The following is an 18562-nucleotide window of genomic DNA, read 5'->3' on the forward strand; positions in this document are numbered from 1 at the left end:
CATATGGAACCTTGGAAGACCCTTACTCCATCCATAGATGACATAATGACACTTTGACCTGCTTCATATAAGGAATACATAAATCTGACTATAATGTTGAGATATGAAATTTTCACATGTTCAGTCTCCTGTTTGATATCTGTGAAATATCTTTGTAAGGTCTCCATGAAAGATCTTTATCTTAGTTTGTTACATTTACATGTATTACAGCAAGGATCCTAAGCATAAATAGCTTGGGAATCCTCCCAGAAGTATCTCCTGTTCTACTAAGCAAGCACTCCAACATTTCTTCTTCCTCTCTTTCCATTTCTCGGTATTCTTCATATAAGTCATAACTCCAGCAAATTGTTCGCGATTTTGTATTGTTTTACCCGCTCTCTCTGTAAATATTCGTTTATCTTTCTTGTAATGGTTGCAAAAAAGAAGAGCTATGGCACTTGAAACGCGTATTGCAAACGCAGAACGGGCCATAATTGTTGACAAAAGCCAAAGGACCGCATAGGTTGAGGAATTTTCACACCACATTCACTTCCGCAAGCCATTTCCTAGGTTCTTTGAGAAGGTCCCGGGTAGCATAAGGTAGTATGTACTGAATTCCACCACCTGGCTGACCATACTAGGGAGCAATAGTGCCGTTTTCAACTTCAATCTCCGTAAGGGTTAGAATCCTGCCATATACGGTACCATTCGCACTACGCCTCACGAGATTGGATGGTGGAATGGCGCGGTGCTCGTATGGTGTTCCAGCAGGTGATACATATGTACAGTTAGGGTCACCGAAGCGGACAATATATATGTTGTTTGGAATGGTCACCCTTGACATTATCTGAGTACCGTTGGGGAACATTTTGAAACCGTGAAGAGGAGGAGACGTCGCTATGCCTGTATAGTTGATCCAGGCGTCCCTATAGCCTTGTGGACACTCCATTCCCGAGGGATGATAGTTTACCAACATGGAGTTGATAAGTGTATGACTTGGCAGAGCAGTTGGGCCCAGTCGTTGGTCACCACAGAGAGCTGTAGACACTGCATAATGGCTGCTGGGAGTTTGCTGGGAGTTTGCGTTGAGCATGGTGACGTCCAACTATAACATACATTTTGCTAACGTGAAAGCTTATGTCAATATCTTAATTGAGGCCTTGAAGTACTTACCGTGGTAGTTGGTGAAGGCATAGTAATAGGGTTTTCAATTTGTGAGAGTGCCAATCTCACGAAAAGCGTGAGGTGAGTAGCTAGTGTAAAGATCATGACTGATTAATTGGCTCGCAAGACCGGATCAAGACAGGCTCCGAAATTTGTGAATATCTTGCAAGATAGTTCGATAACTGATAATGAATGCTTAACGCCGAGAGAGGAACGTATGGCATATCTATCGTATTTATAACCTGTACGCAACATAACTGCTCTGGGTTTTAATCCTTAAAAGCCTTAAAGACCTAGGGGTGAAGATCTGATGTCTTATCAGGCAAATTTCTCTGTCGGGCTTTCTGCATGACTTAGAAGAGATCAACATTTGGTACCTTATATGATTTCTTCAGCATATCGATGTATATCGTGCATGTTACCCCTTTGTCTGTATTACTCCCAATAAATCAATAGGCGAGGTAATTATCCTTGGATGTACATGGTCACTTCACTTGGCTAAATCAACACCGGACCGGGATGGACAAGCAACCCTATGAAGGCGGACGAGCAAATGGGCTTTGGATCACTTCTAATATTAATATCCTGCATCTGTCTCGAGTAATGTTTGGCTTGTGCATAAACTGACTGAAACTGACTACTATTACTGACTGGGAAGTATGCTTTCCACGGTGGAGAAGGGCTTCTTGAACAGATGAAGCCACCAGGAGGATGTGTTCATTTACCTAGGTAGGTTGCGCGAAGTTATTGTTGGTTGCGATGACAGAGATAGAATACTAAATCCTGGTCTATATACCCTCAGCAATGTGGTTGGCGATACTGTCATCTACCAACATGCAAACGCAGCCACTGCTTACGTTGTATACAGCCTTGGAATAGGGATGTGTGAGTCGCACAGCCATTCACGAGTAAGACTCGGTCAAAATTCTTCTTGGCACTCAATTAGTTCTGTTCTTCTTGAATACATCTAATATATATGTAGGGCGTCGGCGTCTTACATAGGTACACGGATCCTCAAACACTTACTTGATATGGTGCTCTAACATTCCGGAAATGCAAGGCACATGCGAATGACGAGACTTACAGATGTAATACAAACAACTATTGAGAGCGCTGAGCTGTTTTTGAAAAGTTAGGAAATAATCAAACGAGTTTTGGCCATTCAGAATTAGAGACATTTTCATCTCTACTCTGCGAATCTGGAATCGAGAGTTGTGCCCTTGCTGTAGGGATCAGACACGTCTTATACAACCCCAATTCTGATAGACTCTATGCTCCTTGATGTATAGATATTAGGTGTGTCTGACTAGAGGATACTCGCTCTATCTAATAATATATTGATATTTGACTACAGAGTGAGTGAACTCGAATCATACATTTGACAGGGTGGAGAATAAGGCTTACATAGTGGATCCGGGATCTACCCGAACGACCCACCAGTAGTTCATCAACGTTTAACCCTAATTGTACACAACGGCCCATCCCTTCTAGCTACGTATTCCCTTTCCCAAAAAATGATATATTATGGTTTAGTACTCAAGGGATAACTAGAAACTTAATATCCGAAAATATATTCTCACAGATATCAGTAACATGTAGATGAATAAGAAACCCACCTCCGCATTTCTACTTGACATGCCTTTTAATCCCGTTTTTGCGCTATCTACGCAACTGAAGGTATTATATGACAAGAGTAAATAACATTACAAGAAAACCGGCTATTGTAAAAGCCCCTCCAACATTTCTTGCGCAAACCGAGTAAATAACTGCCAATAGCTCGCTTAAAATAGATATAAGGATTAACATCCACACGAGGTCAATCAGACTTAGGCCCTCCACGACTTGGACTCCCCAAGCAACGGTGATCTTTCCTGACTCATATACTAGGCCGTTATGGAGCTTCTTTGGAAATAGCTCCAACCACGTGTTATCTAGAAACGCCTGACCGGGTTTAAGAAGGTGGACCACGAGAGCCTCACTGAGGCGAATGTCTTCAAACTCCTGGGGACAGGAGTGATAATCCCAGCTTTGATGCAACCTAACCTCAATCTCGGGAGGAAGAGAGGACTTCCGATATTGACAGGGCTTGGAAGTTGGAACTGTCCAGAGCGGTAATAGACTAAATTGTGTTTTGAGTCAGATACACACTTATAGCATATGGGACGACTGAGGAAAAGCTCCTGGGTACGCTGTGAGGTAGAGCTATAAGATATTGAAGTCCAGACTTACTGATACAAACTTTATTTGTTTGGGTGTATGGAAGTGCAGGAAGTGCAGGTCTCCTAGCAAGTGCCGTTTGGTAGAAGTAATGATTTTAGGAAGGGTACTCTCGAATACCGGCATTCTTCTTTTCTGATATCGTGATAGATGCCATGTATGCGACTTATCAAGAACCGATTATTAGTTAGGCCTGTGACATTGCTCTGCCTGAGAACCTCTGATTTGTGCGTAGGAAGCACAATAACAGATACCGCCTTTCATCGGAAGGTAGAGTTGTATCACGGTCAGTAACGTCTGTCATGGCAGAAGGATTTCTCTCGTAATTCATGATCGATGATTTGACAGTGTCAAGAGATGCGCAGGTTGTGGTATTGTAATGACATCGAGACAGACAGAGGTACTGGATGATCGTTTGAAGATGAAGTAGTGTCTTTTACTGCAGACCGTCTGAATCGTTCTTGTAGCCTTTCTACCGCACCCTGCTCTAATTCCTTTACATCAATGCAAAAAGGTCTTCCTAGTGCGCTTGGCCATGTGATCCGTGTATAACCCTTTAGAGGTTTGGTCCACAACAGTGGCATGATCTTGTATACTATGTTCTGCATGATGATCTTGCTCAAGGCCCTGGGTGTTGGGTATAACATGTCTCTTCCCCAATGACGCTTTGGCCTGCCTTCTCTACCCGCAAGGCTAGCTTTACGTTGCTGTTCTTGAACAGACACGGCAAGGTCGCGTGTGAGGGTTTGCTGTTTTTGGATTCTGCGAGCGTGTTGGTTTCCACTTGATAACAAATTTTGGAACTCGTCTTGAAGGATCCCGAATGATTTTGTAGGAAGAGTCTGTAAACTGAAGTCATAATCTACATCCTCTTCGTCTGAATCTATTCCTGGAGATAATTCTTGATCCCGGCTATCAGCCTCCGTTTCTTGATAAGGCGCCTTTTCCATTTTGTAATAACTCTAACCAATCATTGACTTCTGTTGTTTTCGACAGTTGATCGATACGGACCTCCAATACCAGAGCACGTTTAATATGTATCGCTATCTTGTGCGCGGAATGTTAAACATATTTTGCTGCCTGTTTGTGCAGTCCTTCGCTCGTCTCTCCCTCGAGGTTTCTTCCAAAGCGCACTATCAAGCGCTTAACGTTTCTTGCAAGCTTCTCCACATTTACTTTAGTAAGAGAACACTGAAAGAGGAATATCCAAGCTAGTTGGCTGTCTACTGCTTCGATTCCCGACAGAGACTTAGATAAATCCCTAGTACTTTCTGAGGAATGGCTCAAAACTTTGCTTTCATCGCTCTCTGAAGGAGTAGAATTGTTTTTGGTGAGTTTCCTGTCGGTTGAAGCTAGGAGCGGGATTTCCATCGTCTTTTCTAACAACATTCCATCCTTATATTCACTCATATAACCACCAGAAAATGTATCTAGGGTGTTTTTAGTCTGACTTTGCTTCAACTGCGTGCCATCTACATCTTGTAACAGATCCGGTGGGAGTTTTTCGTGTTCATCGATGCGATACAGCTTCGCTGGTAGTTGGCCATTGTTTCTAGCCAATTCATCCATCAATTTCTGATGTAGAGCCTTGTTTTGGACGGCACTCCTGTTTGGACCGACATCAACGTTCAAAGTTTTGGCTAGTTTTATTCGAAATTCTATACCAGCATCGAGATTGAGGAATTTGAATAAGTCAACTATGGAATTTCTCCAATTGAGACCTAGCGTATCAGCACGTTTATCCAAAATCGTCCTGATTTCGTGGATACCTCAGCTCTTGAGCATTTTGGTGATTTGATTCGGGCTTCATGACAGATCAACATTAAACACCAAAGCCGGGTCAGAAGTACTTAGCATACGTAGCACGAAATCCATATTTTTCTTTTATCTGCTCCATGAGTTCGGAGATACTTGCGCCCTGGTATAGGTAGAGAGAATAAATACCCTTCCGATGTTTCTCCCACTGGTTGTGAGAACTTTCTGGCGCGTTTTGTGATATGGCAAATGAATAAATTGAAGATACAAAAGCAAACGATGAGTGTCGGTCCTATTCACATGCAGGATTGTGGATTTAGAGTTATCAAAGATATCCCCTTGGAGAAAAATAGGTCAAAGGTGAAATCATGGCTTTGCTGTCAAAGCAGACAGTTGGCACCCTGCAAACTCCGTAATTCTACAGCCTTGCCTCGTCCGACAGGCTGATCGGAGTAATGCATCAATCAAACTTAGTCAACTATTCTCGCAGCCAATAGTTCCACGAATCTTATCCATTGGCTGAAATTGGCCGTAGACGGATCTAGCAAATAGGGATGGCTTTGGTGTTTAGGTTGAAGAAGGCATAGCTTCCAAGGTTCCATGTAATATTCGACTCCTTGCCCTATGCAATGCATGCATAAACACTGTAAAGGCAAAAGTGGGGAATTGATAGAAGAGAGAATATGAAGAAGGTATCAATTACAGGTATTAGTGAAGGCAACCGTTTCCTGAAGAGGATGTCCTCATCACAGCTCTCTAGATGACTAGGTATACATACCTCCAGCTGGTGATCCAGAAATATCCGCTCTACATTGGCCCTTTCTCACCAGTACTTAAAGTTAATGCAAATTACTGTTTAAGAGCGGCATGATTTATGGAACATGATTGTTGATATGACTGGGTAGGTGTAGAATTCCCAAAAATCAGCACACGGTCAAAATCCTGTGGCTCATACGACACCACTAAAAGCCTGACAGAAATTGAAACTGTCCAATGTAGTATAGCAAGGCTTTATATCTTAATCAAACCCCTAATAATCATTCGAGTTAATAAGATGAATGTTTAAGCATATGATAATCTGCTGGTATCGTTCTTCATCTACTCAAACAAAAATTCCACCATTCCGCGGGAAGAGCACTGTTCACTATGACTTCTGGTATCCCCAGTATAGCACCTATTTGCACAGTAAAATAATTTGTCCGCGAAGCTATCCAGTTTAGTCCGAGATCTTTCCCCTCTGTCAAAAAGTGTGCGAGCCGTGGTCGACTCACGAATACACTTAGCTAATGCTTTATCTAAGCAGGTCCTCGAAGTTTTCCCAACAGGCCGGCGGACAAGAAATGCTCGCATCCCGCGAATCGAAGAGTTCGATGGTTTAAGAGCATTGGAAGCTTTGTCGGCATTGTCAGACCCATCTTGCCTATCAGTCTTGTCCAAGGTATCGGGGTCATGATTCTCAATATGCACGAATCTAATTGCCTGAGAAATTTTGTTCATTGACTCTCGAGGTAGAAAGCGTGGAGCCCAGTTTTTTGAGATGTTGAGAAATGGCTCAGATCGTTCCCGTCGCCCAACCTTAATCATATTGATCAATCGCTCGACAAGAGAGCAAACTGTTCGAGTAGTTTTAGTATCTAAAAGCTGCTGATGAACGTATATTGAAGATCTTACTTGGGGGTTTATATCTTTCTGTTAGACTAGCACTAATGAGGGCCTGTGTAAGCTCATGCTCAACAGACATCTTTGGCTGTCTTATGTCGGGTATATCCTTCATTATCGGTAGAGATGTTACTTTGATGAAACCGTTGAGTGATGCGCTACATATAGCCTCCTCGCACAGCTGATCCAGCATAGTTTCGGACAAGGCAATGTAGTAGTGTGTTTTGACAATCTCCCACTTTGTTGAAAGGGAGTAAACAAGTTTAGTCGACATTATCAATGGCAGATTCGCAGGTGTAAATCGGGGATTAATGACTCTTGGATTTTCGTCCCATTGAGAATTTATTTCCTCGAGTTGAAGCTCTGATAATCTCACCACATGATCCGACGCGGACACATTGGCTAGAATCTCCCCCAAGAAACAGCGAGCGTGATCATCGTCTTCAAATGACAAACGGAAATAATCATAGGTATCGTGTGTGATAAGGATTCCTCTTCGCCTATGAAGCACTGTGTCAATTCGGACAACCCCGGGCGTCTGAGTAAGTAAGGCAGCGTCAACTTCTCCGTAACGGCGGTAGTTGTGTCTTAATTGTCCTTGTTCTTCTTGCAGTCCGAATGGGGTAATGCTAATGTTTTCGGAGCTATTCGTGATATCTTCGACTACCTCCATCTTCAATGATAAGTTTGGGAAGCTTTAAGCTGACTACTAGTAGTTTTCGAATTTCTACGGCATCCTCTCACGCTTAAATACACCTGCATAAATTCCATGCTGCCGCTGACTCAACCCCTACTTAGGTGCCGAGCTGTCTCGAGCGCGGGATTGCAAGTATGAAGGTGAAGCACATTCAGTATTCTTTTTCTGTAAGAAAGTTTCATATATGCCTAGGTGATGGAGAGCTATTGGTGCTTGCAGTGTGTATTTTTAACATTTACTCTGAACGTTGGCGCGGTCATGATCCATTGGCCGAAAGGTTCGACTGCGCCGCATCCTTGGGCCTATAGACACAGATGGAATGATAGCTACCCAGCCTACCTCTACACTCAGCGCTAGTCTTGTGTTAGTTGTTTGAAAAAACATATATAAATAGATGGTGCGAACTGTCCAAGGCAGAGGAACGGAGATCCTGTATCACTTTGGGGATACTTGTTGTACACTGCTACTAGCTTGTGGTTATCTGCATTGCCTCTCAAGTCGTGAAAATCTGCCATTTGACATGCAGTGGCTTCCCAGAAACATTGTATCATAGCCTATCAATTTGTATATAGAGTGCGAACTCGTGGCTAGGCCATGGTTCTATGTCTACTGTTACGATGAAGCGCAATCTCTGGGGAGAGACATCACCGCCTAGACGTATTCCTTCAGGTCACAGCTTGAGTAGTCAATCATTTCAGATGTTTAAAAGTTGAAGAGCTATTTCTAATTCCTTTTATTTAGAAAATCTGCTAATATTATCTCGCGGTCAATGTAACCTGACTATGATCACTCGTTCTGGGGGCTTGGCTCATGACCTTGGAAAAGGTACACCTGGTCAATTCACTAACCAACTAAGACGGAAGACTAGCTCTGCTAATAAAATGGACACGACCACGACATATTCTTTTCGCAGACTTTACATCCATTTCAAAGTCGAATCTCGGAGACGATAAACTCCACCATAACCCAAACAAACAATTATCACGCAAAGCTTCTTCAGTCGTATCCACTTGTAGACAAATGTCTCGCCACTGATATCTGGGGCAGAGATCAATATATTCTCTTCAGTAATATCTTGATGAAGCCGTCTTCCTTAGCTTCTTCCCTTGGAAAAGCCCTGCCCCTCTTCCTGGTATACTTTCGAAGGGCATCCAAAGACGGAAACAAAAGAGGTTTTTCGCCAGTCGTGCGGCAGTCTATCAGATTCACGAGGTTCACATTGACCTTGGATAGTGCCTGGATAAGAAACAATTCTTGCTGTTAGTACAGACCTATTCTATCTTCCAAAGGGGGCTATAATCTGACCTTCTTACACTTGGTGACTGACGAAAGGGGCTCAATGCCCACTTCAGTGCAGATATTCTGCCAAGATTCCAATTTGGTGTATTCTTTTCCATAGAAATTATCAAATTCCATTCTGATGCATTTGCTCCAGTTGCGTTCGTAGGTCTTCGATCTGGCTCCCTTTTTCCATTGTCTGTGGGCTGCTAGACGAGCAAATTCCGCGCTGATCGGGGCAGAAGGGTCCTGAACGAAGTCTGGAAAATCGTCAAAGAAGGACCTGACATTATTAGAAGAATAATGCAATTCATGTGACATTGTCACTGGTCTCTGTTTCTTTGGTCGGGAACGGATGGACTAAAAATTGATGGCGGCTGCAGCAGCAAAAAAAAGAGATGTTTGGAAGATAGATAGAGATGCTACCTTTCGCTAGTCATCTGGGCAATCTGGAGGAGGGATTGATCCCAATTTATATCTAGAAAAATCGATTTTACCAAGCTTTTTTATCTGCTGACCTATTCTGGCACGGCGTAGTCACCGGCACTTTCCATCAATTCTGCTTGTTTCTAGCCCTAACTATCTAGTGCAACAATCATTATCTTTCTTTGAGTGAATAGATTTCTGTTTGCTTAAAAGTGTTTGCTGTTTTATTGCGTGAGGCTCATTTATCAAGAAGAGAACCAATCATGGAAGCCTTTTATGTGAGTGCAGTTGTATATCCTTACGGCACATTAGGTGGCTGATAGAGTAATTCATGCAAAGATCAGTAGTGATACACTACCTAATTGGCCTTGAATACTTGAGAGTATCCTTAGGCGCTTCAGCCTGATGGCGCACGCATAGGGGATTGTCTCTCGGACGGCACAGTGGGCTAGACTCAGCCAGGTCTCAGCCTCCCAGGAACCGGTGCAGACAGCGTTTGACTGAAGGAGGATCCTAGTGCAAGAAAGTAACACAAATACATACAACCAACGCATTATTTATGTTGTTGAAGGCGGTGCATATGTCCAGCCACCAAGGCTTTTCCTGTCCACCAGAAACCATGCCGCATCACAGCCACTCTCTATGTACCTAGGTATTTGATGCTCTGTGGTTTGATGTATTAAAAAAACCTAGTCTGTAGGAGGAGCTAAATACGAAAGACGGGGTTCTATTTTATATCGTATGATCCAATTGAATGACATGACCTATCGTTATGCTTACTGGAATTGTTGATGTACCACAGTACCAACGGCCCAACCAAATGAATGATTCGACTAATCAAGAGACAAGACACAATAAAGGAGTCATGAACATCCCAGACTGAAGTAAAAAAGGAACTTCTCCCACCAGTGTGCTGAAATTCATATTCGATTCGCACCCAGTCTCATATTCTAGTACTGGATGGAATCCAGAGATTCCGTTATCTGACATAGTCTCATGGTCCAGTCTGACTCTTCTTCCATCCCAGTCACCACGTTTTATCTCTTTCCTAGATTGCCAGCCGAGCTGCAACTCGAGATTTGGCGCTTATGCTTACCACAACGTGTTTGTGAAATAGACAGGCCCTATTATGAGATTGTATTTGAACTCCCGGGTAGGCATGTCCCATCACCGTGCTTCCTCTATCAAACGAGCGAAATGAATGGTCAGCCACCTGTCATCACTCGCGTATGTCGCGAGTCACACGCAATTGCTTTGGAGACTGGGGGCTACCATGCCGTTTCTGCTCTGGGAGAATAACGATACCCCTACACCTGATCCTTGGTGGCCTTGGCGGTTCACCCCGAATTGCATCCACGAGGCGTGGTTCGATCGAACGCGAGATGTAATGCCCCTCAATTGGGTGCGTGATTACGAGGACTAAGACTTTCCAACTGAAGGTTCTCCGCTCCGAAGCCTTGCATGGGAAGCATCCCAGGCGATCAGGGGTGGATCTTTAATGATCAGACATTTCCAACGTAATTACCTCAATCCGGAGCTGTTTAATATCACCAAGCAGTTGGCCAGTTGGATGGTTGTTTTGCGTGTGATCGTTATCCATGCTGAATTTACCACTGCTGCTGGTACAGGATTGTTTGGACTTCTGGGCGATGCACCTGTATAGCTAGTTGGCGTGTCTGACGAAGGGAGACTTGACGCTTTCTGGAAATTAGCTGTGGAAGGTGAACCCAGAGGCCTGGTCACTATCTCCCAGGATCTCCAGCGAGGAATTGTAGGGGTGTACCATTATTTATTGAGATATTGTCTTACAGAAGAACACAACTACGAGGATCTTTATTACCGACCGCGTCCGGTAATCATGTTTCGACTATGTACTGAGATGTGCAATCGTGTCGGCTCTACTGCGAGACTCGAAGTCGAAGGCGTGTACCCGTTCAAGGAGGGGATGAGGGCTAGTGCAAGCGCAAAGGCTAGCCAGGGAGAGATCTTAAGCGTGAAGCTCGCTATGTTCCTGCTACTTCATGACTTTTACAGGGCATTAACAATGCAGGTGCTTTTTGATTTGCTTGATTCGGCTTATACTCTGTATTGACGTCGATAACGGTTATGATGCGATGTTTGGCTGCTGTGTCACGAGTATTGAGGATCTCGTTCCAGAAATACGAATGGATCTTTGATAGACCCGGCTCAGGCGTATAGCATCTCTGTGTTTATGCTTATGCAAGCTGTCGAAGACATGGCAGAGGCGAGGCAATTAGGTTAGAAAAAAGAGCAGAAGAAAGAAGAGTTATATTTTCCTTCTTTTGCTACCACGTCTGAAGGGAAGAAAACGACAATAATTGGAAGCAGATCATGCCTGTCGTTGGAGCTGACGATCATAAGTTGCCGAGCATCATGAACGCTGACCTGAATACTCCTGTGTCTTCAACGCTTCTAGTTGCACTTAGCCCTCGACTACTGTTTATCGCATCAAGTAAATGGAGGATATCTAAGCTTGCTGACATGCATGGTTGCAGTTGTTCTTGTTTGGACGTTTTCCTTGTTTGAACAACTGAATACCTAGGTAGACGGATCTGTTACTAATGAGCTGAAAACAATTAGGGCTACGTGCCATTGCTTATATTAAATTGCGTAAACTACTACTACATTTCCCACTGACAATACATGCCACAGTCACTCCTCGTCATCTTGTTCGCCCTGCAGGTTGTCTTCACTGCATTCCAAACAACAACGTCGGCCATCCATACGAAATTGTTCCGGACATCTGGGCTCCTGAATATAGTTGCTACGTTCGCAGCGGCTGTCCTGTCTTTTGCAGAAGACCAGCGTACTGTGCGACCATCAGATGTTCTTGTGGTCTACTTTTCGGCTGCAAGCATTGTCTACATGCCCCGGTTGCGTACGCTATGGCTCATTCCATCTATCACAGCCTGCCAAAGTCTATGGACTGCCGTCTATGTCTTCACCATAGCAATTTTAATTGCAGAGTCCGCGAGGAGGACAAGGTTCCTACGGCGACTGTATCAGAGCGTGACCCCGGAACAAGGTGGTGGGTTTTGGAGCCGGAGTCTTTTTATCTGGGTACTCCCCTTCTTCCATCAGGGTTACTCCAAACGCCTTCAGCTTGAGGACATGCCCGGAGTTGATGACAGCCTCGCTGGACAAACCGCAGAGCAAAGCTTCAAGTAGCATGGGACATAACCACCACTGGCTGACGACGACGTCTGCTCTACGCTACGTTTCGCGCGTACGGGTGGGCCTTTCTGTCCGCCATTCCGCCTCGTCTGGCCTTGACGGCACTCATTTTTGCGCAGCCATTTCTCATCACGGCGCTCGTGAATTGGATGGAGACAGCTGCAGCACCAGCCAACTATGGTCCGGCGCTTACAGGAGCTGTTGTGCTCGTATATTCTGGTTTGGCGGTGTGTCTGTATTCGTTGCACGAAAGTTGGTTTCAAGCATACTAATCATTTAAGGATAGGTCTCAAAAGCAATATACTGGCGTCAAACGTATCGTTTTATCACAGCCATTCGTGCAAGGCTTGTCTCTATTATCTACACCGCAACGACGGCGTTCAAATCAAAGACATGGCAGCCATCACTTTGATGGACACTGACGTAGAGCGGATAGCCTCAGATTTCAAATTCATCCACAGGTTTGGGCATCGGCCCTGGAAGTTGGAATTGCGCTCTGGTTGTTAGAGCGGCAGGTCTCTGTCGCGTGTTTGATTCCAGCCGTCATATGCCTGGTGTCAGTACTAGCTACTATCCCGGTGTCGCGGAAATCAGGGAACGCTCAACGCAAATGGATTGAGAGGATACAGAAACGATTGGCGGCTACCTCGCACATGCTGGGTGACATGAAAGCCGTGAAAATGCTCGGGCTTACGGATGTTATGTTCACAGTGGTTTCAAGACTGCGAGAGGTCGAGATCAAAACTTTAGAACGGTTCCGGAAACTTCTTTTATGGCAGATTTCTCTTTGTAAGAGGTCCGGTTTTAAATTTGATTGAGTGGCTCATGGGCTAACGTTAGATAGCTAATATTCCTACGGGTTTTGCCCCCTTTGCAACCTTTACTACATATGCTATTATCTCGGTTGTAAAAGCAGGCGATTCACTAAACCTGGCACAGGCATTCACTTCTCTTTTTCTGATTTCCCTTCTCACGAGCCCTTTACTTACCTTCTGTCAAGCCTTGCCATCCATCGTCCAAACGATCGCCTGCTTCGGACGCATTCAGGAATACATCCTGGATAAACATGTGCTAGCTCCTCTGGAAACTTCTGCCGAAGGCTTCTCAGGGGGTGCGATGGAACTGCAAGAGTATGGATCAATCCACTGCATCTAACGCCCCTTTGGTATCATTCGTCAATGCGGACATTTCCTGGTCCCCGGATACTCAGGTTGTGCTGCATGATCTGAATCTGAACATCACCCAAGGAATCACCGTGCTTATAGGCCCCGTCGGGTCGGGGAAATCAACCGTGCTAGAAAGCATTCTCGGGCAAACATCCGTCAAGCGCGGTTCATTGAATTCAACACTGACGAAAGTCGCATATTGCTGCCAGACGCCATGGATTATAGATGGCACCATCCAGGATAATATCACGGGAGGAGCTGAATTTGACGACAGTTGGTATCAATTTACTATTTCTGCTTGTGGTTTGGAAGCAGACATGAAGGCGCTTACGAAAAGTGATATGCCCAGTAGGACCGGGAGCAAAGGGGTGTTGCTCAGCGGAGGGCAAAAACAACGGATTGTGAGTTCCTTGTTCTAGTCGCTGATGTGAGTGTATTGCCTACATACGGAGATTTATTGATGATCATCTGCTTGCAGGCTCTTGCCCGTGCTGTGTATTCCAAGAACCAGGTCTTAGTTTTGGACGATATTTTTAGCGGACTGGACTCGAAGACGATCAGTGTGTTATCTCGTCGTCTCTTTGGCAGAGAAGGCTATTTCAAGACCACTGGACGATCCTTGATTCTGGCCACACATACGCGTAAGTAAATTGATTCGTGCTGCTAAATAGAGTACTAATGATCATAAGAGCAAATCTTTTCCTATGCAGACAATATCATCGTTCTCGACGACGGTAGGATAGTCGACCATGGACCGTACACGGAGATTCTGGCGCGAAGGTCAGATATCATTGCGGAATCCCTCATGCCCGTGCAGAATTCGCCCACGTTATCACCTGTAGATGAATCCCTGGCTTGCGAGAAAGCGGACGAAACCCAAGTCTTCGTCAGTGACGCAGACAGTATACATTCCAACGCTACCTCTACAGCACAAAGGGGCGGTACCTGGTCTGTGTACATGTACTACTATCAAAGTGCGGGATTTGTCCCCGTCATCCTTCTCGCGTTTTTCTCTGGGCTTGAAGCATTTGGGTCCAAATTTGCAAGTAAGTGACATCCCCTGCTAATCCAATTACAAAAGATCTAAAGACCTGCTTCTAGCTGTATGGCTTCAATGGTGGACAGAAACAAACTCGCAGCAGCCAAATAAGGAGCTGTGGAAGTACTTAGGGGTCTATGCCTTGCTCTTTGGCTTATCTTTTCTGGGCATCGTGGCAGGTCGTTGGTGAGTTAGATGAGTCGTTTTGTTACGATGGCAGAGAGCTGACAGATGCTAGGATTTTCCTTGTCAATATCATTAGGACCACCGGATTGAGTCTGCATCGCAATCTTTTGCAGACGACTCTCGAGTAAACCCCCCCTTCCCCCCCGGACATTTGGAATACTGTGCTGACAATTCACAGGTCACTATTCTCTTTCTTCCACAGGATAAGCTCGGGGTCGATGACGAATAGGTAGGAGTCTCACATAAATGCCCTCCATCTTTCAGGTCTAACCAAGATTTTAGATTCAGTCAAGATATGCAGCTGGTCGATATGGAGCTCCCTATGAACGGAGCCCAGTTTGTCACAGGTAGAGTCCACGTCCAGTGTGTACTCAGGAATTTGTCCACTGACCTCTCAGCAATAAACAGGCTCCTTCTCGTGTGTTGCCAAGTTGATCATTCTATGTATCCTTGGGAAGTATCTTGCAGTATCCGTTCCATTTGTGCTGGGGATCCTATTCTTCATGCAGCGGTATTATCTGCGGACATCCAGCCAAGTTCGACTCGTAGACATCGAAGCCAAGGCCCCTCTGTACAACCATTTCATCGAGAGTATCCACGGTCTCTCGACCATCCACGCGTTCAAATGGGAGTCCCGATTTCGGGACCAGGGCAAAGCATACCTGAATGATTCTCAGAAGCCGTTTTACATGCTCTTCTGCATTCACATATGGTTGCAATTGGTCCTGGACTTGATTGTGGGTGCGATTACAGTCGTCATCGTCGCTACTATGACATCCATGAGAGACCGCTTTGCTTCTGGGTCCATCGGTGTTGCGTTGAATCTTGTTCTCACACTCAATCAGTCCCTTGCCCAGATGATACAGTCCTAAACGACGTAAGAAACGTCCATTGGCGCCGTATCGCGCGTTCGGGATTTTGTCAGGGATACGCCTTCAGAGTCAGGCCTTTTAATTACATCGTTTCGCGTACGACCTGAATGGCCTTTTCATGGTGCCATTGAATTTATAGGTGTTTTGGCTTGTTACAAGTATGTTGATTATACTGAACCAGACCATTAAAAATAAAAAAAAAATAAAACTCACCCATCATTCAGTTCTACAAGCATACCTGTACTTCAAAATCTCCCTCTGCAAATCCGAGCAGGAGAAAAAATCGCCATCTGCGGGCCTTCCGGCAGTGGGAAAACGTCGTTCATCCTAGCTCTTCTCCAGATGATCGACGTCCAACAAGGCCGCATCACAATAGACGGCGTGGACCTGTCAACCGTGTCGCGAAACACGCTTCGCACACGGCTAAATACTGTCCCTTCAGACCCCTTATTCATGCCTGGCACGGTCCGATTTAACCTGGATCCGCACGGAGGTGCGACGGATGAAAGTATAGAGTCGGCTATCAAGAAGGTCGGCCTGTGGAAGCGCATCAGTAGTGAAGGAGGACTGGATGCCGAATTTTCCGCGTCGGACTGGTCCATTAGAGATAGACAGTTGCTAGCACTCGCGCGAGCACTCAATGTGTGCAGCCGTGTCTTGATTCTAGACGAAGCCACCAGCAGGTAGGCCTTTACCAGTCGTTCACGACGGGTTTTTTTATATATAAATCTGACGTTTAATAGCGTCGACTGGAAAACCGAGGCCATCATGCAAGACGTCATTGACACAGAATTCGCGTTCTCGCAAATAGTAATCTCTATTCTACATCGTTTACGACACATCGATCGATTCGACCGAGTTGTTCTGCTGAAGAGCGGGCAGATTGTGGAATGTGATAGTTCACGAGTTTTGCTTGCGCGGAACTCCAAGTTCCGGAAACTGTTCATGTCGTTGGAAAGCAGTGAAACTTGAGTTCTTGTTAGGCAGGAGAGAGAATTCAAGTCTTTAAAAAAACGTCTCATTTCATGATAGGAGAGAAACAGATTAGATTGTGTATACCTAGTCCTAGTTCTTCCCCCCTCCTAGATCTTCTCCAGCAGCAATGGTAACTACCGAGTCTTCGCTGCTACTACCGCAGTATCAACGAGCTGCAGCAGCAAATATGCTCCTCTAGTTACTTCGTCACCACATCGGACTGTTAAGTTCAACCGGCTCACCACCATCAGCACACACAACAAGGGCAGGTCGCAGCCAAGCTCTAGTTTTGAGCTGCGGCAAATATACTCCCTGCCCGTCCGCTACACAGTGCTGAGCCCTGTGGCGGTGCTGAATAGTAAGCTGCGATAGAGCAACAGTGCTGGCGCGCTAGTGACGATATCTAGTGCTAGGTATACCTAGGTGGCGCAGTAGTCCGCGAACATACAATTCCACTATTCGTGGTACAGGAATATCCTCCATGTATTCTGTGTTATATACTCTAGGGCTTAGCATTGCTTTACATTGTAGGGGGTTTCTTCAGCTTCGAGTCCGACTCCTCAACTGGCTGCTACGGAAGTGTGAGCCCTAATTTCCCGCATTGAGTCATCAAGGAAATAGCTTTTTCTCAGTCATAGATCGAACTATCACGTATGTGGTTTAGCGATAGTGACAATTAGTATTGGCTCGTTGAACACTTACACGGACTCTATTCTGAGTTCTAGCCGAATGCCGGGGGGGTTTGAAGTCATCTGATACTGCCTGCGAGTATGAAAAGACTTCTTATGTAGTGCTGGGTGAGAGGAAAACAACATACAGATGTGCCAAATGCAATACTTTACGTTTACTCATGTCAGTGTGGACTTTCGATTAACGTCTTCGTGAATTCTCCCACCCTACTGGCAATCCTCTTGTCGCTATATCCAGAAAGCCTCCGACATAACTGGTATTCTACAATCGTAGGAATAACCGTCTTAAAGCCAGCTCCAGATAACAATCCCATATATCATTTCATGACTTGCGCATATATGGTTCAACTTGCCGACTATGGCGATGTTGATACATCCGACTTTGGTATGTAGACAACATCTCCTTGAGGTTTACCCTAATGGTTCCAGGCTCACCTCCTTAAAACTATCAAACTATAACCTGTAAATCTTTTCTTCGCTTTGTATATCAACAAATACCGTCCATATAGAAGTCAGTATTTACAGGCATTACCCCGACATTTGAATACATTGAAGCATTGAAACACATTGAAACTTCAGTTAAGCAAAAACAACTTCCATACATGCACATATGTACCACTAGTTAATAGATCTATCTTACATAAAATAAACTTATATTTCAATCTTCTCTTCATGCACGTCAACATTTCCCCATGATTTACTGACTCCTTACTAAGTACATGCCTATGCAGTATGCACTATCTATCCCTACACAGGCACGAACCCGTAAATCGAACTAGAGCACTAGAAGGGGGGATAAATAATACATCTAATAGATCCTTTATCTATAGCCTTGGCATTAGAGTTTCCAAGTTTTATACTAAGTATAGCGTGCCGATTCACCGTGGATTGAGATGTGGTGCTCATGGATATGTAGCAAGGAGGTAACGTTTAGACATAAGATCTAGCTGAGACTGTCCTTGTAGATCAAGTTTAGAACAGTTTATTTTTTTTTTTTTAGCTAATTTGCCGAGAGCAAAATATCTACCTATTAAAAGAACCGGTATGTTCAAAGGCTACGTTGTAAATTAAAGAATGACAAAAAGGAACCAAAGACCATCGGTCCGTCTGTCTGTCAATTCGACAAGGCGAGAAAATTCCCCGAACATACCGTACCAATCTGCAGTCCAGAAGTAACCAAAAATATATGTATCTAGTATTGGCAAATGCAAGATTCAAGGAAGATCTACCACCCGTCCCCCCTTCAAGAAAAAGCAAAGATTTCA

General features: G+C 44.7%; 5 protein-coding genes across 5 annotated transcripts, besides 1 other annotated feature; 1 reads left to right on the plus strand and 4 right to left on the minus strand.

Annotated features, from left to right (window-relative positions):
- Positions 1-616: 616 nt before the first annotated feature.
- On the minus strand, positions 617-1248 carry TSTA_093080 (uncharacterized protein; the record flags this gene model as incomplete). The annotated part of the gene is made up of 2 exons (XM_002478980.1): positions 617-1084; positions 1153-1248. The coding sequence occupies 2 exons, from the start codon at positions 1246-1248 to the stop codon at positions 617-619; spliced, it is 564 nt and encodes a 187-aa protein (XP_002479025.1).
- Positions 1249-4422: 3174 nt separating this feature from the next.
- Positions 4423-5235, minus strand: TSTA_093090 (uncharacterized protein; the record flags this gene model as incomplete). The annotated part of the gene is made up of 2 exons (XM_002478981.1): positions 4423-5057; positions 5220-5235. 2 exons carry the CDS (start codon positions 5233-5235, stop codon positions 4423-4425), a joined length of 651 nt encoding a protein of 216 aa, XP_002479026.1.
- A 978-nt stretch (positions 5236-6213) lies between these two features.
- TSTA_093100 (uncharacterized protein) lies at positions 6214-7447 on the minus strand (the record flags this gene model as incomplete). The annotated part of the gene is made up of 2 exons (XM_002478982.1): positions 6214-6728; positions 6787-7447. 2 exons carry the CDS (start codon positions 7445-7447, stop codon positions 6214-6216), a joined length of 1176 nt encoding a protein of 391 aa, XP_002479027.1.
- Positions 7448-8521: 1074 nt separating this feature from the next.
- TSTA_093110 (uncharacterized protein) lies at positions 8522-9070 on the minus strand (the record flags this gene model as incomplete). The annotated part of the gene is made up of 2 exons (XM_002478983.1): positions 8522-8707; positions 8777-9070. The coding sequence occupies 2 exons, from the start codon at positions 9068-9070 to the stop codon at positions 8522-8524; spliced, it is 480 nt and encodes a 159-aa protein (XP_002479028.1).
- Positions 9071-11527: 2457 nt separating this feature from the next.
- Positions 11528-16605, plus strand: TSTA_093120 (ATP-binding cassette protein C11, putative; the record flags this gene model as incomplete). The annotated part of the gene is made up of 18 exons (XM_002478984.1): positions 11528-11648; positions 11777-11956; positions 12021-12316; positions 12348-12597; positions 12657-12831; positions 12993-13159; positions 13215-13438; positions 13470-13937; positions 14015-14177; positions 14226-14582; positions 14638-14761; positions 14814-14885; positions 14940-14990; positions 15044-15108; positions 15170-15626; positions 15687-15791; positions 15858-16316; positions 16377-16605. The coding sequence occupies 18 exons, from the start codon at positions 11528-11530 to the stop codon at positions 16603-16605; spliced, it is 3963 nt and encodes a 1320-aa protein (XP_002479029.1).
- Positions 15818-15841: a sequence feature (AT_rich).
- Positions 16606-18562: the final 1957 nt, after the last annotated feature.

The sequence above is a fragment of the Talaromyces stipitatus genome, genomic scaffold (assembly GCF_000003125.1).
Source record: "Talaromyces stipitatus ATCC 10500 scf_1105507295527 genomic scaffold, whole genome shotgun sequence".
Taxonomy (NCBI): Eukaryota; Fungi; Ascomycota; class Eurotiomycetes; order Eurotiales; family Trichocomaceae; genus Talaromyces; species Talaromyces stipitatus.